Source organism: Equus asinus, chromosome 2 (assembly GCF_041296235.1).
Source record: "Equus asinus isolate D_3611 breed Donkey chromosome 2, EquAss-T2T_v2, whole genome shotgun sequence".
In the NCBI taxonomy this organism is placed as follows: Eukaryota; Metazoa; Chordata; class Mammalia; order Perissodactyla; family Equidae; genus Equus; species Equus asinus.
In genome coordinates this window covers 192,554,296-192,576,816 of record NC_091791.1, presented here as the reverse complement: position 1 = coordinate 192,576,816, position 22,521 = coordinate 192,554,296, and the positions used below count along the sequence as shown (strand labels likewise).

Sequence of the window (22,521 nt, the reverse complement as noted above, 5' to 3'; positions counted from 1 at the left end):
CCTCAAACTGAAACATTTCCTAAGACTTCAGACTTGTGCTTTTTCTTCCAATTGTGTCCCACTTGAAATGTCAATGCAATGAAGAGATGCCAGTTCCCAGATGGACTTATTGATTTATTTTTTAAAAAATCAATGCCAGGCCATAAGCAAATGAACAGCAATGATTAAGGGCCAGGAGATGGCGGCCTCCCTTGATGGGACTCTTACTCCGGGAGTCCCTCCCCCAGGAATGTGTTACTTTAGACAGATAGCCTGCAAGGCTGAACCCCTGTTTTTCTTCTTTCTTTCAGCACCATTGTTAAAGGATTCTGCTTTCTTGGGTTGCTCCAAACAGCCATTCAAAGTTAATATATCAGATCTAACCTTCATATAGATTCCCCTCTAGTTTAATCAGCAAGGTGAAATCATACTGGACTGAAGCATTGCTCTTTGGTCATCAGTGAATTTTGTGTTCTTTCTAAAGGCTGTCCAAGTTTCTGTTGTCAACTTGTTTTGATTCCTACGCAGAAAGCTAATTTTAAAAAGTGTCTCTTTGGTCTAACTTTGAACTAGAACTTCACCAGTCTCTGAATATCCCCTGAATTTTTGTTTGTTCTTTATTCTCAGATTACTTTCAGATTTCATTCAAATTTCTTTGAGTTACTAGGGATTTTTTCAAGTGTCTCCTTCAATTTCAGTATATCCAAAAAGGAACTCATCGATTTCTCCCCAATGTGGGTTTCTCCTCCCGGTTCTCTGTCTTGGTTGATGGCACCATCATCCACCTTCCGATCACCTCGGCCACTTTCCATCACTCTCATTCTCCCACCTACACACACTCGCTAGTCAAGTCTCCTCACTCCATCTCTAGGTCCGACATTTCCTTTCTTTCTCACGCCACTGCCCTAAGTCCGTCCCTTGTCGTCCTCATCTGGAGTACTCCAATGACTGCCAAACTGGCTCCCATTATTTCTTTCCTCTCCAACCATCCTTTGTATTTCCACTCAGTTACTTTCTAAAAGGGAGATGTATCATGTTTCTCCCCTGCTCAGAAACCTACCGTGCCCCACTATTGCCAATTTTTGAAAAGCCCAAACTCTAGCAACATTCAAGACTCTTCTTCAGTTAGTGCCAGCCTAACTTAGCAGCCTTGCCGCCTGTCATTCCCCACTGTTTCATCCCTGCACGCGTGTGTATTCTCCCCAGACTTATGGCATTCCTCAATTCCAACTGCCTGGCAAAACCCCAATTACCCTTCAAGCCCTAGTTCAAACACGCCTCTCTTTATGGGATCCTCCTTGATCTCCAGGCAGAATTAATCACTCCTTCTGTGTTCTCACAGCATTTTGCTTATATTCTTATTAAGCCCCTTGCCTTTGGTCAGGTTCCCAGAAGCCGATCCTGAGAGGAGGGTTTGTAGGGAAGTGTTTTATTAAGAAAATGCTCCCAGAAGAGACCAGCAAGTGGATGAGGGAAGTGGGACAGAGCCAGGAAAGAGACTGAGCACGGGTGAGTTCAGGCAGAGTCCCAGAGGGAGTAACTCTGAATCCATAGGGAAAGCCTGACATTAGTGCACGTCCTTCCCTAAGGAGGGAGCTGGACTTCATTACTCCCACACTGAGCGCTCACTGGCTAGGAACTAAGCTCCTCAGTACTTCCTGCCCTCTGGACGTGTACACGATACCCAAGGGCAGCCCCTGAAGCAGACTCATAGGCTCAGGTCATTGGAAGCCAGAGCATACGGGAGCTAATGGAAGGGCTCATGGAAATGGTAACAGGGGTCCCGGGCCTCTGGGCGGAGGCGGGTGGTGTCAGCTATGCTCCTCAGCATAGTCCGCCTGCGTGCACCTAAGTGTGGACAGCTATCCCCTCTGCCCAGCCGCCGGATGGTCAACCACTGGGGAGCAAGACCCCTTCCTCACCATCCTTACGTCCCTGCAGCCCAAGGTATCCCTTTGCACCTGGAAAGTGTTTAAATAGCATTTGTTGGCTTGAATTGAATTCTCCTTTCCTAGCTCTTGTGCAACGTCTTGCTGCTATAATCATATTGCTGAGATTTTTTTTCCTAGCTGGTTTTGGCTCAATAATAAAAGATATGGCTTCTGGGGTTTCAAAACCTAAGGTTCAACTTTTCACCTCGCACTTTTCTTCCTGGGGCAACAACTTGCTCAGCACATCTATTCCTAAATTCCAAGACAGGCTGCTTGCTCTGTTCAGTCAAGACTGCCAACCCAAGAAACATTTTCAAAAGTTCACAGTCAACATCACTGCCAAGAGAAGACGTTCTTGGCACATGAAGAACCTGGTTCAATATGAGATACCAGATGGTGATTTCAACTTCAGCTCAATTCTTGCTGAAAAAAGTGTTTGAACTGCAGATGAGAAAAGCTTCTATGACAAATTTCCAAGTGTTAGAAGCTTCAGAGGGAAATGGCAAGTGTTGATACCCACCCCCCCAAACCACATGCACACAAACCAGAGAACTGGTACCTGCATCTGGTGGCTAAGATTCCCACAAAGATGCCTTTGCTTTTTAAGAAGACTATCTGCCCTGATTTGATTTTTACTAAGACTAAAGTATACTGAGTCCATTGAAAGCAAATAGTATTTGATTATGTGAAGTATTTTTTCCAAGAGTGTGTCCCCTTAGCATCTTCCGTGAGCTTTTTCGGTGTCTGGAGGTAACTCTTTTCCTCTCCACCAACAACTCCATTACTAAGCCAATTAATAATCAGCATGTCTCCCCTCCCTAATACTTTCAATTCACTGGGGATATATGTGAAGTAGGAATAGACGGTGCTCTGCCTGGGCGCCTTGGGTCTCCATCAAACTCTGAGATGTGGTTTATGCTGCAGTGCTCACCTCAGGATTTGGCTGAGGCTGGGATCTGCCTGACATTGCACCCTTGCCAGAGTCTTCATGTCTGCTTTCCCTGCCTCGCTCCTTCCCAACCCTCCCATCACACTCTCTCACAGGTTTCTTCTAGGAACATCTCTTTAATAAAACTCTTGCACACAAATCCTCATCTCAGGGTCTGCTTTGGGGGAACTGACCTCAAATTCTGGGCAATGGAAAAATTCAAGGTATTTTATGTTAATAGAGAGAGGGGCCTTTGTTTCTGAAGCAAGGAATGTATGCAAACCTACTTTATCAATCAAGATCTCAGAAGAAAATAGTGGATAAACTCAAAATTAGGTATTTTGGAGAACAGTTTAAAAAGGGACTAATGACAAAAAGTGGGCCAAGTGCAGAGGAAAAAGGAGAGTGTCTGCCTGGAAGCTGATGTCAGGAGTGTCATTGCCTCCCATAGGCCTCATGGGCAAAGGAGGGCTGGTGACAGAGTGGTGTGGAGAGGGCTGTGTGACAGAAGCTGTGATCCTAAAGGATGCGGCCAGCCTACAGAAACCCTACAGGGAGCAAACTGGGTGAATAAATACACCAACCTCATGCTCCTTCCTCCCTCCAACCTTTTGCCGATGACCTTATCAGCTGAACTTAACAGGACACCAGGGCACAAGGAATACCTCAGGGTGGCCTCTTGGGGCATAGAGCAGGTAGAGAGGACAGAGAAGGCATCTGGAGGGACAAAGAGAAGCTACCCAGCACATCTACCTACGTGTTTTTTCACACACACACACTCACATGCACACACAGTTTGGCCTGATCTTGACTGTGACCTGTGACTGGATCCACATAAATAGGCACTAATTTTTCTCTCTGCTGACTTTACTTCCTTTTATCTTGTTTATCCATCAGGGGACCCAGAGACAGGCTGCATGATGTCAGGAGAAGGGACCTCAATAATCAAGAATCAGACAAAATACGTTTTTATGAAAGTTTGAGTATGTCATCTGGAGATCTCAGTGTTAGCCCAAAGACATCAGCCTCCAAGATGGCATTTTTTTATAGATTGAAATAGGATTCACAGAGCTCACTGCCATAAGATTTATCATCACTTTGACCTCAGTATTTTGGTGCAAAGATGTCTAAATTATATCCTTAGAGAACCATACCCATTCTCTCCCAAGTGAAAACAAAATGCACATCAAAGATTTATGCTGCTTTTGTAATGATGTATCTAATTGCTTTCTCATCAATCCAGGTGCAAAGACACCCTTATTATCCAGTTTATTCCCAAATGTTCCCAAAAAGGGATGCTTGGTGAGCAAACGAGTGAGACGAGGCTCCCCTGGCAGAGATTAGGTGAAACAAGGAAACGTCTCTTCATTCTCACCTTCTGAGACTGTTGGCTGTTTTAGTCCCCAGTGAAGATAATTCTCTTATGTATAAGATGACACCTATATAGTACCCTAGTACCAGGTTAGCTGTTTGCTTAAGGAACAGTGTGCATGTGTGTTGTATAATTATTCCTGGACCGAACAACTATGCATAAAGTCCATGAGTGTGTGTGTGTGCACTTACCCAAGATTGTCCAAAAGCAAGAGAGCGGAGCAGGAACTTCTTTCTTATCTCCAGGCATGCTGTGTTGCAGGAAGAGAGTTTGGGTTCTAAAATAAGACTGATCTGCTTTTTAAAAAATACTTTTTATTCTGAGATAACTGTAGATTCACATTAAGTTGTAAGAAATAATACAGAGAGATTCCTTGGAGACCTTTTCCCCGATTTTCCCCAATGGTAAGGTTTTGCATAACTGTAGTACAATATCAGGACCAGGAAATGATGCTAATACAACCCTGGAGTCTTATTCAAACGTCTTACATGCTCTCATTTGTGTGAGTGCATTTAGTTCTATGCAACTTTGTCATATATGTGATTTGCTTTCGAATCCCGGCTCTGCTAAGTACTAGCTGTGTGATCCTGAGCAAGCCCCTTAACTTCTCTGAGGCCCATTTCCTCATCTGCGAAATGGGTCTAAAAATGTCTGCTTCCTACATTCGGTAAGGTCGCACGTCCAGCAGGCTGCATTCTCAACAAACGCTAGTTCCCTTCCTGGCTATCCCTTGTGTCTTCAGTGGCAAGGGAGCTCTCTCCTGTTTCTCGCTGAAATACCGGACTATGGGCTATAACAGATCAGGCGGCTCCTCCTTCAAGGGCAACATAGGGACACTGCCGCTCAAAGAGAGGACAGCGGGTGTCCCTCCGGCCACAGTGCCGCCTCTGGGCCCCACCCGGGGTCCTGTCTGCATCCAGATCAGAAGCGCAAGGATGGCGGAGGGCGAACGCCGAGAGTGGGAAGCCTGTGGACGAGGCGGGAGGAGGGGTTAGAGGAAGGGGGGATGGACGAGGGGGAAGGAGGAGGAGGAGTGGAGAGAGAGGCCGCAAATAGCGAGCAGTCGTGGGCCGAGAAGTACCCTCTCCGGGGAGCTCCGTCCCCGGCGGCGGGGGACGTCCCCAGGACTGGATGCGCCCGCGGAGAATGGATGCGGTGCGGGCCTGTGAGCGCACGGTGGGCAGGTGCGGAAGCCAGTGTAGAGCTGGTAGGAGAGTCGCTCTTGCTCCAGGGGTGCAGAGTCGAGTCCAGAGCTCTTCTGCCTGCGGGACCCTCTTCCAGAGACGGCCGGGGGGCGCCGGGCCGAGCGGCAGCCGAACCCTCAGGCCCCGCGGGCCGCGGACGTGACCGTGCGGCTGGCGCACCGTGTGAGCGCTAGGGGACGGAGGGCGGGGGCTCCCCCCGTGCACCCGCCCCCGGCCCAGCTCCGCCCGGCCCGCGTCCCGGGGACACCCAGCCCAGGGGACGAGCCACCGGCCGTGCGGGCGCAGGAGGAGGAGCGGGGAGGAGGGCCCGCGCCGTCCCGGCTCCTCCCCGCGGCCCAGGCTCCGGGCGCCGCCGTGCCCCCATCCCGACGCCACCCCGCCCCGACCCCACTCGGAGCCTCGAGCCCCGAGCGCGTCCTGGCCGGGGTCCCCGCGAGGCGCCCAAGAGCCGGGGGGCGGAAAGCAAGGCGCGGACGCGAGTCGTGGGCGGGCCGGGGGCGGGGCCGAGGCGGGGCCGGGGGCGGACCGAGGCCCGGACGGCGCGGGGCCGAGCGGCGCGCGCAGAAGGACGGGCCCCCGCCCGGCGCGGCCTCCGGAAGGACGCGCCCCGCGCCCGCTCCGGGAGGAGTCCAGCCCGGCGCCGCCCGCGCCTCCCCGCTCGGCCGAGGCGGCGGGCGCGGGGCCCGCAGGTAGGCGAGGGCGCGGGGCGGCAGCGCGGGCGGGGGCGGGCGGGGGGCCGGCGGACCCGAGCCCCGGAGCGGGAGGGTGGCCACTCCGCCGCCTGCGCCCCGGCGGCCTGGCGACCGAGTGACACCGGGTGGCTGAGGAGCTGGGAGCCTTCTCGAGCCCTAAAGTGGGATTTTAGAGGGTGTGGGGTCCATGCGTGCAGAAAGGCTGCCCCGCGCTGCCATGAGAACAGGAAGAGGACCCAGGGACGCTCGGCCGTCGCCGGAGGACCGGGCAGGGGCGTGCGGATGGAGCGCGGGGGCCGCCTCCAGGCTCAGGCCGCGCTCCTGCAGCCCCAGACCGGCGACAGGACAAAGCCGGCGGAAGCGGTCTCCTGCCCAACGCTGTCCTGTGAAGTCGAGGGGGACTGAGATGGAACGGGGCGACTTCCTGGCCTCGGCCTGACACGCGGGGCGAGGGTGCAGACCAACGGGAGCTGAAGGGCTTGTCCTCCCAGAGCCTTATTCTAGGCGACTTAGATGCTCTGGGGTCTGCAACAGACCCCTTCTGGTGGCCAGGAATTCCTTAGATGGCCAGGCCCTGCAACTCCACTCCAGAATTTATGAAATCACAACAGATTGCATGGTTGTCTTTTGTGACTGACCGGTGGCTTTGAGGGTCAGCATCCTAATAGCGACCCCTGGCACGTGGGCAGGCACTTAAAACCTTGGAAGAGCCTCATTGGGCTCCTTAAATACGTTAACATCCATTTATATCTGTTTACTGGTTTCCTGATGCTTGGCAGTCTGCAAGGAAATGTATTTTTCCGTGTCAGCGTATTGGTGGCCCACCTGGAATTCTGGCAGATCTCTGGAGTTGAAGGGCTGTGCGAATTCCCAGACTGTGTAAAAGTAACATCACAGGGGAGAAAACAGCCTGTCGTGTCTCCAGCTGTCGCCAGTGTCCTCAGGGAGGTGAAGCGAAGGGCTGGGGAGTTCATTGGCAGATTTGTTTCTTCTCACCTGCTCTCTGGTAGTTCTGTAGAGGAAAGCACTCTGAACCGCAGTGTAGACAAAGGGTAGGACTTACGGATGCTCAAAATGGGTTGGGCATGAGCAAAGGCTGGAAAAGCCTTCACAGGGGACAACGGAAAGGAAGCCATCACAGGTGCAGTCTTTGCCTTAAAGCATCAAGGATCAGTCATTTTAATAGGCGCTTGCTCAGAATGGCGTGGGTGTCTTTTTTCTGTTCCTTTTTCATTTCAGATATATGATGACCCCCAATATCAAAAGATGTTAACTGTCACAGAGGGGGCGAATGGGGCTCCATTGAATTCTGAACAGCCAGTCTTCATTTAATAGGCAATATTCTTATCATTAAGTCAAATGTTTCACCAATCTTGATGCTTCCATTTTGTATTGATAATGGAAATACATTTTACCAGTCTTACATTGCTAAAGAGTTGGCAAGTTCAGCCAGAACATTTTAGAGGGATTCAAACAGCCACAGCCTTTGCAGAAGGTTTATTTTTATAGATGCCAATTCATTTATAAGCCAATAAATTACATGGTTTGAATTCTGGCTGTTGAACTTACATCTGTTGGGCAGGGGCTTGTAGAGACACTTACTGAAGCTCCCCAAAAGATATTTTTATCCTATTTACAAATAAGGTAGAATTTTAAAATGATGATAGGATTGTGCAAGAGAGTAACTTTATTTGAAATTAGGATGCTTCTTTATTGCAATTTATATCAGCAGTTAACCATTTATTTGAGCTTTTGGATGGAAAAATTACAAAGTATTTATGCTCGAATGCTTAAAAAACAAAGTTGGGAAAATGTTGTGTATCACTGTGAGAAGAGAAGCCCCTCACTTATACCCCAGGGAATCTCCTCATAGCCGCAGGCATTCTAAATTAATTTGAGTAAATATGGCTCAAGAAGTGAAAGTTGTTATATGCAGTCTCTGTTAAGAAAGTAACAAGCGTGCAGCTTTGTTTTCTGCTTCTGTAATTTTACTTAGTAGCTGATTATGGATTATTGAGTCTACAATGTGCTGGGCTAATGATTTTATTCCTCCAGCTACCCTGAGTTAGCTACTTGGTGGGGTAAGCTGCCCAGCTGTTAGGTCTAACAAAAGCTTGGGTTTGCTACATCATTCAGAATAGTAAAATACTAAAGTTTATTTATGTTTTAGAATAAATGCTAGTAGGATACCCTTGGTTAAGTTAAAGTTTCTGGTGTATTTAGCAAAGGTGGTTGTTTTCTTTCAAATTTATACGTGTGACTTTTTTCCTGTGGGGTGGCATTTAAGCTTTTGTGTTGTATTCTTATACCACGATTTTATTCTTGGTGATACTCTTGTGCTGTTGGTATCCAGCTAGAAGTGAGGTGCTATCTGAGCAGACAGGAGGCTCCCTGACATAATCAGTTTGATGAGCAGTGTGAGTTTTTGGCAGAAATATTCTATATAGACATGTAAATTGGAACAATTGTTTTTTCTTTTAAGCTTTTGCTAAACTTGAATTTACTCTTGTCACTATTTCCTTTTATACTGAAATTAGTCCCGAATGGTAAGCCTGGAAATCTTTGCGGCAAATTACAGCGTTTGCAGAAAAGAGGGAAGAAAAAGAAACATTTTAATTTGATCACTGGCATTGTGAGACTCTGACTTGCCAAATGGAGAAAGCCAGAGGTATGAATGGAAAGCTTTGCCAAAGCAGGGTTTGTCCCTGTTCATCCTCTTAGTTATAAAGTAACTCAATTAGCCACTTGGTGGTCACTGCCTGGTCTGTGGACCCCCAACAGCTATGTCTGAACACAGATCCAAAAGCATCTGTTCTGATACCCAAGGAGGGCGGCTGAGCCAACAGGGGCATCCAGACATTCCACATAGCTGTTCAGCTGCTCGACCATCTGGAGGGGAGATGAAAGGCCTGGGCCAGGGGCTCTGGCATTGTGCTCATTTATTATTTGCTTTTCTCTTGTCAGACTTTGTCCCCCTTTCACTGCCTTTGGCCCAGAGCAGACGTCCCCTTTGGCTGGGGCGCTATTCTTACAAGCTCCTTTCTATACCTTAGACGCTGGAAGGTTCGTAAGTTCATGCACCCACTTCCTGCTGGCCTTATGTTGGTGACTTCATTATCCAGCTGCACCTCCACCTCTCTTTTCCTGTCCCACTTGGCTGTGATTTTGGCTGCCAGGGTTGCCGAATGGAGCACAGTAACACATATCTGTAATGGACCAGCGTCTGCATATTTTGGCAGCCTTGTTTTGAGTTATTTGGAAGGAAAATGCTCCGAATAGTTCTCATTATGGGTGGTTATTGGGTGGCAAATGTTTTGATTAATGGCTCTGTGCATCTGCCTCTTATTTAACCTCCCTAGTTAGAACTCCAAAATATTGCCCACACTGGCCCTTTTATTCCAAAGGAGTCCTGAAGGCTTCTGACAGTTTGGAAAGGTAGACGGCAAAAAGAGGCTCAGGTTTGTGGCAGGCTTTACAAAACTGGAATTGTTCTTTGCAATTTGGATTTATCACTCTGAACCCAGCTCTCCTCATCTCTGAGTAAGATTCCTGTTGCTGGCAGGTGTAAGCAAGGCGTTGACTCTGGAAAGCATGGGATTGCACAGACCAGATGTACCTGAGTATTTGGAGAAGTAATTTAAAAATTACCAATTCCCAGACCGTGCCCATTTTGAAGATATGGCACTCTTCATGATCATTTTTATATAAAAATTTATTTTTTCCTCGCCCTAAATCCCAAAGCTACTTTAGAAAAAAGAGAATGCTGCTTCTGTCTGGGTATTGCTAGTGCCTGTAGGCTGGAATTATTCAATACATGGATCTAGGGAGGTAGAGAGGAAGGAACTCTCCCCCTCCCCATTCCATTCCAGAGGAGTTTGTGGCCATCACGTGTCCCGTGTGGTTTCTGGTATGTGGTACTCTTCAGCTGGTTAACACATGAAGATGGGCATACATGATTTGCCAATGATATCGTTTCAGGGGGTCCCATTCATGTTCTGTGTGCGTGTGTAGGATTGAGAAAGTATAATTTACAGTCAGACCAGGGTTCAAATCTTGGCTCCACCCCACATTAGTGCTGTGTCCCTGGACAAATCGCTAAATATTGCCAAACCCAAATTTCTGCCTCTTAAATGGGAATATGATATCTGCTTTAAAGAATTAGGAGGGTTCAATGAGATCATATATGTGAAGTACTCAGCATAGGCCAGACTCAGTAAATGCTCAGAAGTAAAAAAAACAAAAACAACAAAGTTTCTTCTGAACTCCCAGCTATATTTCAGCCTTTCTGCTTTTTTTGACATTAAGTTTATCAGTGATTTGCCTTTAAAGATGGAGGAAGCTCTGAGCATCACCTGCTGCCGTTGCCCTTTAGTAAGATAATATCGCTTATTCGCATCATGCACCCCCTGTCCATTCTTGCTCTCTGTGCTGTGGCTCCTGCTTTGCTCTTTCGAGGTCAGGTTTGTGGCCAATGGACTTGCATGAGTTACCCCTCTGCACTTCACCCGCCTTTGTAAGTCGCAGATGTTTTCTTCACTCCCCCCTTGTATCAGCTTTCTCTGGGATTAACCTTGCTTGCTTGCCCTCTTTAACCCTCAGGACAACCCTTCCAGGCGGGGCTTATTATTCTCCTTCTATAAAGAAGGGGACTTGGGAGAGTGTTTTAGTACAGATTCTCCTCCAGAGTCACAAGCCATAACAAAAAAACGCAGCGAAAGTTTGTGAACCCATTGGCTTAATTACTAACTCAGGGAATCAAATTTGGGGCGGCTCCACATGGCACAGTTTGGCACAAGTGCTGGCTTTCTACTGCTTGCTGATGTCTAAGACTGAAAATGCCTTTGAAAAGCAGTCAGACGGGGGAAGTGGAGGTGTGCTTGTGGAAGAAATAGGCATTTCAAAGTCTTCATATCCTCCTTTGTATAGCTCTCCTTCAGGGTAAGCTTCCACCCAAGGAATCTCTGTACACTAAGTCAGAACATGGCGTCTGCCGAGTCCGTGATGTGGAGAACAGACCGTACTCTGCATTTGGGGGAAGATATAAAAGAAATAGAAATTGTGGACCTTGCTCTTAAAGAAATTTCTGCCAAGTGGGGAGAAAAAATTCTTGCACGTGAAATTACTGATGAACATTTGGGAATAATATCAAGCAATGGGAAAGCATTCTGTGCCGGAGGAGAACTGACAGCTTGTCACCGGATGTAACATCTTTTGATGTTTCCGTATGATCACTTGTTCCACAGGGTGGGGCTGTTTTCCCCCTTCACTCAAAAGAATGTTTTCCTGAGCACAGTGTCTTGGGAAGGAGGGAGATAAAATAGTGGGGTAAAGAAGGGAGGCTGCTGTAAAATGAAAGAGGCTTGATTTAGTGAACATCCAATGACCTCCCAAAGGGCCGAGCATGAGGACGTATCAGATTCAAAGCCTTGGATGGGGTCAGGACTTCTCAGGACGTGTGAGTTTTACGGCCCTCTTTCATTGGTCTAGATGTTTAAATCCCCACCCCTTAATAATTTTTAAAAGGGGAAGTGTTCAAATTCTTTCACTTTTGAGTTTTTCAAAAAATATGCAAAATCAAGCAAAAGCAGAAGAGTCTGGCTTTTATGAAGTTGGTCAGCTCACAGCCCAGGGGACTGTCAAGCTCAGAGGTGAGTCTGAGAGCTGTGACAACCCTGAAAATCCCGCACTCCCTGGGGAGTCCCAGCAGCTCTTAGCTGGCGATTAACCGACCGCCTGCAAGTGAATCTCGTTAGCCTGGCCGCAGCCTCGTCTCTGTTCCCAGCTTTTGTGGCTTTGCTGAACACCTTGGCACTTCCTCTCTGATGCTTTGATGTTTATGTAGCACTCTTCTTATTTGGGAAATATTTACATGATGATTAGTCAACCCACCAGACCACCCTGGGAAGGCAGCCAGAGCCAGCAACACCTTAGTAACAGAAACGCTGATAATTAGGAAAAGAGACCTTCCGAGACCAGCAGGGTGGACCAATGTCTCATTTTGCTTTAATGAGGGGCCCCAGTAAGAATCGAGCCACGCAGCCATGCTATTTGAGTCCATCTTCTGAGTCCACTGGGTTCTGCTGAAACCCTTGGGATGGTCGTGCCTCTGTTTTGTCGTGTTTTGAACAGTTGTCTGTGGAAAGAAAGCCCCACAACCTTGAGCAACACTGCTTTGTTACAGAAGGCTCTTATTTTCAGTGCTGGCCGTAGTCGCCACCTTAACTCGCGTGTGTCCCATGTTGTACTGACCTGCTCTGTGGAATATCACCTCTAAGTGAGTTTTCTGACCCAGGGCTTGGTTTAGTTAAAGGTGCTGCTGTTGAAAGTAGAATGGGGGCTGCGCTAGAGCTGCCGTGCGGGGGCTGTAGAGTTTCAGTCACGCAAGATGAAGAAGGTTTAGAGATCTGCTGGACAACAGGGCACGTACAGGGAACAATACTGTCCTGCACTCTTAAAATTTTGTTAATAGGGTAGATTTCATGTTATGTGTTTTTTATCACAATAAAAAAATTATCTTGGCAAGATTAATTTTTTTTTTAAAGAAGGGGCTGGTTCTGAAAGCCTGTTTTGGCTGCTGAGGTCACCGTCTCGAGGGGCATGTCGTGTCTGGTTTCCATTGCATCATGGTGAAGGTGCATGGTGAAGGATGTGCAGGCTTCAGACTTTCGTTAGAAGACCCGACACGTTAAAACTGAATTAGTGTGCAAGCAAAAAACCAGATTTCATTCTTAAAGTATGAGGTACCCAGTACTTGATGTATATTTTTTAGTAAAAATGATTCTGAGAGTTATTGATGACTGCTTGTTTTTACAGATCCCATGCAAGGTGGGAAAATGGAAGGCCTGGGGTTGGGGTGGTCAGAAAGGAGGGAGACAGAGGCACCAGGTTTGCAGAGGTGCGATGGTCTGGGCAGTGGGGGCACCCCGAGATTCTGTGCGATTCACACATGGTCTGTGGCTCCTTTGAACCTCCCCATCTGTGAGGTTGGAGCAGTGTTTTCCCCTCTCTCTAGGCAACTAAGGATTACCTAAGACTCGCGGGACTCAAGCGAGCTTCGGGGAATACTATTCCTGTCACACCTCCTGTAATTGCGCCAATGAAGTTAATTGAGCTGCTGTTGGGGGAACTGGTGTGAAAGGCATTTGGTCTCATGTAAACAGGGAGGTGGTTTTGTGTCAGACGTGTTTGTGGAGTGCTTCTTCGCTGCAACCCTCCGGTCTACCAACATAGGGTCAGAGAGAAACTTGGTCACGCCCAGCCCTCAACATCTGGGCAGGTGCCTGGAGCTCGCTGCCTATGTGGAAGCTCTGGCCCTGCGGTCTGTTGGCGCTAACAGTTAGTTCATTTGAAAGGACTGGACATCGGAAGTGGCCTTCCACCTCCTGTAAGTCCTGGGCCAGATGAGATAGAACCGTGTTCCATCTTGAGTTTGACTGGCGGCTGCCTGGCCAAGGGCCAGGCGGGAGGGAGGGTGCTTTTCTGCCTATGAGACTCCCTCATTCCGGTAACAGGATCCACTGTGACTCGGCCTTGTGGATGTGCCCACAACTGGTATGAGTGCTTGTGGGAGCCCCACTGGTCAGGGCTGGTTCCCTGAGAGACCTGTGATCTTGCTGGGGGGTGTGCAGTATCACCCCTCCTGCTGGCCCTCACCAAGGTCTCCAGGGGACTAGGATGTAATGGAGGGACTGGCAAGGGTGGGGCAGTGTGCTGAGGGGAGGTGGCGGTAGGTCTCGAGGGGCTGCCACAACCTGTCCTTGTCTCTGTCCCACACAGGTGAGTGCTGTGGGCTATGGGATGGATGAGGCCGAGCAGGACCAGCATGAGGCCCGACTCAAGGAGCTGTTTGACAGTTTCGACACGACTGGCACCGGGTCCCTGGGACAGGAGGAACTCACCGACCTTTGCCACATGTTAAGCTTGGAGGAGGTGGCCCCAGTGCTGCAAGAGACACTGCTTCAGGACAACCTCTTGGGCAGGGTAAGGCCTAGGGAAGAACCCAGGCAGAGAGAAGTGGGGGCCGTTTCTGTCGGTGCTGGGGGTGGGGCGAACCACGTGTGTTGCAGCTTCTAGCATGCTGGCTGTGTGTGCCCGTAGCTGTTACCCTCATAACAGAAAACATGGGACGGGTGTGACATGACACTGCAGTTTTCTCAAGTGATGAGAGCCTGCTTGAATTTGTGCTCTGGAATGGAAGTGCACACTGAGCATCTTAGATGGAGAGCGAGGAAGGGATAATAATCGGATGTTTCCCAACTCCTGTTCTTTGTGGGTCATTTGATGGGCTCCACACTCATCACTGGGGCTGAAGAGAGGGGACCAAGACTTCCACTGAAGAGAAGGAAGATGTAGTAACAGAAGGAAGAGCAGATTGTGCTATGACTTCTCCTCCCAATGAAGCTATTTCTTGTGTGGATTGTTTCTGGGGTGAAGTGTTAACTAAACCTTTCACCCAGGAAATAAGACTGGAGGGAAGGTAAATACAGTGCTGGTTCATTTAAAACCCAGCACGATGTGCTTCCAGCAGAGATGTGCGTTTGGCTGATGTTAACTTCTACATATGATAGTCGTGTCCTCCCCACAGATCACAGAGATGAGAAAGAGGTGAGAAGGGTCCTCTTTTCCCTCTTGCTGTTAGTGGGAAGGACGTTTGATCTGTCACAACCTTCGATTCTCATCATTAAGAGCATCATTAGTGTGGCTTTGGGTTGAGTCTTGCTGTTGGTTTTTAGGATGGATGAGAGGAGAACATGGGCAGCCCTGTTTGAGCTCTGTTGCTGACAATGCTGACACTTTGTGGATGGTGATTTTTATCATGTGGTGTAAACTGAGGAAGCAGTCATGAAACCCAACTTTATTCCAGTGACTTCCTTTTCTTCATTTCATTTTCACTGTCTCTTAGCTGACAGGCTGGGTGGGTGACCTCAGATGCAGCACGATGTATTGGCTCTCTGTGACATGAGACAGGAGTAGCCATAGTCCTGAAATTAACATACAAAGGATGATATTCTCGGGGGCTTGGTGCCGTGAATGTGGTGTTTAACAGGGCTCACACTAAAAAAATAAACAAAGAAGTTTTTTGCAAAACTGGAACCATTCTTGGTCCCTTTTTGGGCATTAACTGCTTGTGAATACATGTGGTCACTAAAAGATGCTAGAAATCTTGCTTTGCAAGCAATAGAAATGGGAGCTTTGAGGATTAAACTATATGATCCTCATCACGTAATGCACTCAGATGTTTCTAGTTCTGCCGCAACCTCAGACACTTTGGGAGCCAAAAGAGTAGTGTTTCCCAGTGTGGTCCTTGGGGATCTCAGGCCTTGTGGTGTCTAAGGAGTAGTATCAAAGAGTGGGTCTGTTTTAATGCTTATTGAAGTCTGAGAAGACTTGAGGTTTCCTTGAGACGTCATCTTAGAGTCAGTGTAAACGTGGAACCTCTGCTGTGAACAGACTGCACCTTGGCCGCGGATTGAGTTTTCCTCCCAAGTGTCAGACGTCTTTGCCCTCACTGGGCAGACTAAGACCAGGGAACAGTTATCGATTCACTTGTTAAACACTTGACACTACCAGCCCGCTTTTTACGTTGGCTATTTGCCTGTGAATAATGAATACCTAAACGGTCTGTAGCGTGATATTTACTTAGCAAGCCAGGGATACCAGTTAAGGAGACGTACGCATATTGATTTCACGTGGGAGGTCCCTGATGCTCGTCTTGAGAACAGCGTTGGCATGAATTAATGCACCACTGTTAAATTTGCATTTCTTATGAAACCAAATTATTCTCCTCAGATGATCGCATAAACTTGGCCATATGTTGTCAAGATATTCTATATGGTCTATCATTTTAAGTTATAGGGAAAAAATTCCTTAGAATTCACTGGAGAAGTCTGAGTGCTCTCACCTCCTTGATGTATTGAGTAGAGGTTGTAAGTGGTAAAATTCTAACTTGTTTTTAATGCCAGTCATCTTTCTTCTCTTTAGATGGTATTTATAGAGAAACTTGTAAGGGTTTGCAGTTTGGTTTAAGAAAAAAGGCGAAAGAAATAGTAACATGACAAATCTAAACATTCATCTGTTCATTAATTCAACAAATATGTATTGTGGTATCCTGTGTGTCAGGCAGTCTGTGGTCCTGTGGTCTGGGTGCCACTTACGTTTATTGTAAACTAAAGTTTTCCATTAAATTGGCTTTTGGACACATTAGTATCCGTCAGCTTCCTGGATGCTTGTTTTTAATTTTCTCTTTCAAACCTTAGCAAGTATAATTTCTAAGTAAAACAAAATTTCCAAGTTTTAGCTCCATTGCAATTGGGCTGAATTGATCATTTTTTCTTAAAAAAGATATAAGGAAAAAAGCATTGTCCCCCTCAACTAAAAATATGAATAGCATCTGTTTTTTTATTTTAAAATCCATTTTTAATAACTTCCTATTCTTTTCTTTTTAAGCCTAATGTTTCTTTTGACCATTGTTAAGGAAAGTAACTTAAGTTGACTTGCCATTTTCATGCATTTTACTAATAGGCCATTTACCCCCAAATTATGTTTCACTTGGTCTGTCTGATCCTGCTTTGTGACTTGAAGCCCTCTTCCCCTGAGCACGGTGTCAGTGTTTAAAATGCCTGGTGATTGTGGGTCACTGATGTGAAGGAAAGAGGGCATTGCTGGCGGGTGTTTCTTACTAGCTTACGGAGAGGGCTCCATCCATGTCTTTGTCATCAGTGAAGCACCTGTCAGGTGAGTGAGACCCCAAGACAAGAGACTCCTCGAGATGCTGAAGGACTTATGGTCTGACCAGGCAATACGCCTGGTGGGTGACGAGTACTGGGAACGAAACAGTCCTTTAAGGAAGGGAACCAGTCAACCCTTTCATTGAACCACGTTTTCATCCCAGCAATTGATTGCCAATTGTAGATGCTTCCTGTTTCCGTGTCTTTTAAGTGAAGTGTTCCCATGTGCCTCTCTCTTTTATTAGACATCAGGACATGAGGATGATCATTTACCTTAGTTTTGTTGAACCCTTTAGTTATATTGAGTTTTAAAATGCATTTTCCTTTCCTTATGGATTATACCAACTTCAAGACACACCAGCCTCCTAAGGTTCTGAAGAGTTTCCTCTTCAGCGATATTCTTTACTGTGACTCTGGAGGCTGGAGTACCTCACGACCTCGGCACTGTTTAGAATCAGAATGAGCCACATGGTAGCAGAACTCACCATTGGGTTCCAAAGAGTCCCATAGGGTGTGGACTTTGGTCATCAAAGGCATTTTGGAATTGTTAGTGTTAAAGTGTGATGGCTCTACAAATACAGAGTTTGTCTCCACTTTCCCACCTTCCATTTCAAGTGTTTGGGGTGCTTTCATAAATGCCAAGATTAATTTCATATGGTGGATATGCTTGTTTGTTTTCAATTCATTAAACTTTTTAAGCTTGCTTTCTCTTCTACACATTTTAACCACTTGCAAAGTAAATCAGAAGTACAGAGGTCCTTTCTGACAGTATCGTTTGGACTTGATCTCACTATATAAAATTATGCCTGATCATCAAATCATACCTATTTATAGCTACCCCGGTGCGTGCTCCTGTTTCATATTATTGATCCAGGGCTTTCTGAATGCATTGGAGGGCATGGTAGAAGCATTTCTCACTGCATCTCTTAGTGTCTGAATCTTTGCTGTATCCTACTGTTTAACCACCATAGTTTAACCTGAAATGGTGAGGGGTATTTTCTGATTCCTGTGTTGGTCTCGTGACTCTGTGTAAACCATCACTCCCTTCCTTTAGAGGAGTCTCACTTGGGGTTGAATTTTAACCTAAGGGTTTGTGGGTTCCCATTTATAAAAAAGAAGGCATTCTGAGTAGGAGGCTGTAAGACTGGCTTCTGTTCTGCATCCACACGCCTTGTCAAATTCACTGCCAAAGTAACTTTGGCTGTGCGTGCTGGGAACCACGCGTCTCTCAGGTATTTAGCAGACAGGAAGCAAGGGCGGAGGGAGAGTGTTGGGAAGGCCTCTGCTCTCAACAGGAGTTGGGGATAAGCCCTAAATGGCTGCTGTCTTCCACCTACTTTATCTCAGCAATGACCTTCTCTCGCCAGGGAAAGCGTGGTCAAGAAGGCTCCCTAGATTTCCATCATATTCCACTGATTGTTCTGTGAGACGTTTCTTGCCTAGACTGAGGAGACTTAAAGTTCTTCAGTGGCCATCACATTTTAGACTAAATGTTCATCTGTATGACAGAGACACCTGGCACTTGGAAAAGTACAGTGACTTGTCCAGGGTCAGGCAACTCATGTGGGGCAGCACCAGAATGGGACCCCAATTTCCCAGTCCCCAAACTTGAATGCATGTCTCCACAGCCTTCTCAGACTCCAGATCTGCAAAAATGAATCTCGTTCTCCGTCCGCATTCACCCCAGCCACACCCACCCCACACAGAGACGGGAAACTACGGGAGCACAGTCTTGGAAGTCAGGCCTGGACGCAAGCACTGACTCTTGCCACCTTTTAGCCATACGGGCATGTTGTCTTAAATACTCTGACCCTCACTTTCTTCATCTGTATCATGGGAAAAATAATACCCTCCTTATAAGATTGTGATGAGGGTGGACTTAGATTGTGTGTGTGAACGACTTATCATGGACCGAGCACCCAGTGACTACCGGCTCCCTTTCTTCCTCTAGGCCCCTCTCCTCCATCCCTTACTCAGAATGGGTCTCTGATAAATAGTGACTTCCCAGTAATGATTTTTTGAGAAATCTCATTGGAGTGGAGAATGGATTTGCTGGAAACTCTTGTGTGGTGGTTTGCATCTGTTTCCATCTGTAGGCAGGGCTCCTCCTGTCAGTCTTGGAGCACTACTTCATACACTTGGTTTAAAAATGGCCTTGACTATCTGCACGTTGTCTGAAGTCCGTGACTCCTAAGCTACAGTAACCCGGATGCTTTATTTAGAATAAAACGTTTCATAACTATGTCTTTCTTTATGAAACTACTTCTCTTTGTTCCTCCCTGTCATTTCTCTGCATCATGCTGTAGACATTATTTTCCTGTACATTGACCTTCCAATGACTCCGTATTCCTACTCCCATTTCAACTAACACAATGTTTTGAATGTCTTTCCTCGATTTCCCTTTGAATTGCTAGATACAAACCCCCAAGTGTGATCACAGTCACACAGGCCTTTGTCTTGTTGAAGAAGCTCGCTTCGATGAGCGCCAGCTTGAGCGCTCTCTCTTGGAGGTGTTGAAGGGCTGCTGCGCCGTGTGGAAACTGTGCACGTCGTCTCCACGGTTGCACGAGAGGATTTTATGCAACGTCAGGTTCCTTATTCCACTTCCTGTTGCAGGTTTTTTTGTGGTTTGAAATAGCATTCGTTTTTTGTGTGGTACTTCAATTCTTTTTTTCAGAAAGGCAAATTGTGTTTCTAAAAAAGCATTCATATGAAATTTGGAGAGGAAAAGTGATGAGGTAAATTTCTATCAAGTGGTGGTGACACATGACAAAAAATATCAGACTTGACTAGTCTTCCTGTTAATTTAGTGTAAATGTCATGTGTGTTTTTAGTCAGTCATGTAATTTTCCCATTTCTACAAACTGCCCTGGGAGGCCTGCAGGCTAGAGGAGTGCTTGTAAAATGAATGGCAGCAATTATTATTCAGATGAGGAGCTACCAACCGGTGTGTGCGCAGCTCGGCACAGAAGCTTGTTACCTTGTGAGACTTAATTGCCTTGTATGTTTGTGAAGATTTCTAAATTTCAACACAACACAATAGTAAAGCTCCCTTGGAGGAGAAAAATGGTGCTTAAAAATTCCAGCTGCTGAACTGAGTGAGCCCGCTGATGCCGTTTCTTCACAATAGAGAGCATTTATTAACGTTTCTTTTTTGGTTCTGGGTTGTGCCCTAAGGGGCTTTTCTGCCACGTCAGTATTCATGAGAATCAATGGAAAATCGCATCACCTGCGTCTGTTAGGGAACTAGCTTCTTGAAAGATGTGGAATTTACTGCCGTTTAACGCGGAGGGTCCAGGGTCTATATGCCGTTGCAAGAAGGAAAATAAAGATCAATTTAAGACTTAAAGCTGCTCCAGTTTTTTGTTCTGCTTGCCAGGTTTTTGTTTTCAGATTTTTAGATGTTTTCGGGGTGAGGGGAGAGGGAAGAAGGGCCGCCCAGATAGACATGGTCATGTTATGAAGAAGCTCTGAGTTGACAATCATGGTGAGTCTTTCATAGACCGTTTTTCTTCTGAAATGTGGTTGATGTTATACATCATGAGTCCATTTTGGAAACCTTTAAGCTCTGCCTGTGAGTATCTTGGAGAAGTCAAATGTCACAAAACTGTCCGCATTTTCCTCCCTGCCGGCCAAATAGGAGTTGCTCATTTATTAGCAGCCCCTACTGGCTGGCTGTCTCTCTCCGAGCACTTTCCAGATCCTGCCTTGTAGCCACGCGTCCGCTTGCCCTCTCCTTCCCCGTTCCACCCTCCCACCCTCTAGAACCTGGAGTGTGGCTGACACACTCCCTGAGGGCAGAGGTTATGTTTCCCCGGAAGCCCCTGTACTGCTTTGCACCCTGTGGCTTTGACTTGGAGCAGAGGGGTTTCCTGGCGGTCAGGCCTGGAGGGAAGCGGGGCCGGGGCGGGCCCGGCTGCTGGGCTTTGAGATCCACTCAGAAGGCCTGGGTTCTCCACGGAACCCCGTCGCTTGGAGATGTGTGGCCTTGGGCAAGGCACATGCCTTCCCTGAGCCTCTTTCCTCAATTCCAGAGGGATGCCTGCCTTGACCGTCTCCCATGGATGTGGTGAGATCCGAGTGACCGAGTGTCCAGGAAAGAATGAACCCGCAGCAACGCGCAGTTCCCCAGTGTTGTCCAGGAACCACACTCATGCTGATAACTGGATCTCTTACTCCATTTAGTGGCAGACTTAAAAAACAAAAAATGGTTAACCATTGGAGATTGAAAAAAATTTTACTAATGTTTTGCCCTATCAAAGAGTGTATTAAATGTCCTAAGGTTGTTCTTGACCATTTAAAGTCCTCTTGTTCTATCAGTTATTCTTTATATTTTAAGAGCGATACCCTCAGGATTTATTTAGCAGCACGTGGATCCTTGCCTCAACACTAAATAACCCCAGAGGAGTAGGTTTTGAGTGCATGTGTCTTTTTTATAGTTTATACAGTTTTTAAAAACAGTTTTTGAAGAAGGTTCTCCCTTGCTGTTTTGAGCGAGGGCGGTGGGTGTCCTCGCTCCATCCCCATGTGTGCCGTCTTCTGTTTGCTGCCACTGGTCGGCAGTGGTTTGGGAAGCGGAATGGCGATGCTTAGAATAAACCAGTAGAATGAAATGAGCAGCCCCAATTGGCTCTGGGGAGTTCTCTGTGAGGAGAGTGTGAGGGCTCAGGACACCCTCCTCGGCCTGGCACGTCTCTTGTCTGTTTGCTGGTCATCTGCTGGCCTCTAGACCATTGAAGCTGGGAGGTGAGCAGCCTCCACGTGAGTGAGGTTACACTGTCTCGGAAGCCGTGTGCCCGTATGAGGCCTAAGTGTCCTGTGAACGCGGTGCGGCCAAATCTTGGAACTGACTGTAAGCCACGTCCAGATTGCAGGTGTCTTTGTCATTTTTCAAGGGGAAACGCACACAGACCCTTGGGTGACCTTCATGGCTGGTGCTCCCTGAATTGAACTGTTGGGACTCAATTCGAAGGGCTCTTTCAAATGACCTCTATCAAGACTGCATCCTTAGAAGACCCGGTGGAGACCCACGGAGTCAAGCCTCAGGCATTCGAGCATCTCGAGGCAAGTGCCCCCTTGGGAGCAGGAGCCTCTCCCTGTTCGGCTCGTGACGGGGCCAAGAGGGACTTAGGTTCACTCAGGTCGTCTCATTACTGTCCCAGGAAGGAGGAGAACCGGAGTGGGCTCCCCAAACACAGCAGACTGGATCCTTCTCTGACGCTGGAGGCGGCGCCGATCCTGGGGGAGAGTGGGCTCCCAGGCCTCTGCTGTCACCCCCACTGTTCCCCATGGCTGTCTGGCCACTCTGGGGCCAGTTGCTTTGCTTGAAAATGTGGCCGTGTTTCTCTGTAGAGGTGGTGAGAACAGCCGACCCCATTACTGCTCCTGTGAGCTGTATTACCTGCTGCTCGCTGAGCACCTCACAAGTGCCAGCAAGCTCTACACACTTGACATTTTATCTCCCTGACACTGCTGTGAGGGAGGTGGTCCTATAAATATCAGAAAGTACGTGCCATTCTCCTGGCACAGTACCTGCCTGACTCCCTGCGACGTTTCCCCAGAGTACGAGCTCCGTGCATCAGGGGTCCTTGTCGCTCTCGTTCACTGGGCCTGGGCTGGTGCCTGGCACACAGCAGTGCTCAATAAATGTTCATTGACTGAATCATAGATGTTTGTTATTAGAGATC

General features: G+C 47.5%; 1 protein-coding gene across 16 annotated transcripts in view; it reads left to right on the top strand.

The window, feature by feature from the left end:
- The first annotated feature begins 5,241 nt into the window (after window positions 1-5,241).
- Window positions 5,242-22,521, top strand: part of NIN (ninein) — a 92,296-nt gene continuing 75,016 nt past the window's right edge. For 3 of the 16 annotated variants that reach the window (XM_070504315.1, XM_070504322.1, XM_070504319.1), the window contains exons 1-2: window positions 5,973-6,104; window positions 13,884-14,087. In XM_070504315.1, coding sequence (XP_070360416.1) covers window positions 13,905-14,087 — 183 coding nt within the window. In that variant the 5' untranslated portion in view covers window positions 5,973-6,104; window positions 13,884-13,904. Of the gene's footprint in view, window positions 5,395-5,958; window positions 6,105-11,621; window positions 11,756-13,883; window positions 14,088-22,521 lie in introns of those variants that run through there. The other 13 variants (XM_070504316.1, XM_070504314.1, XM_070504318.1 and 10 more) reach the window with 10 other exon arrangements.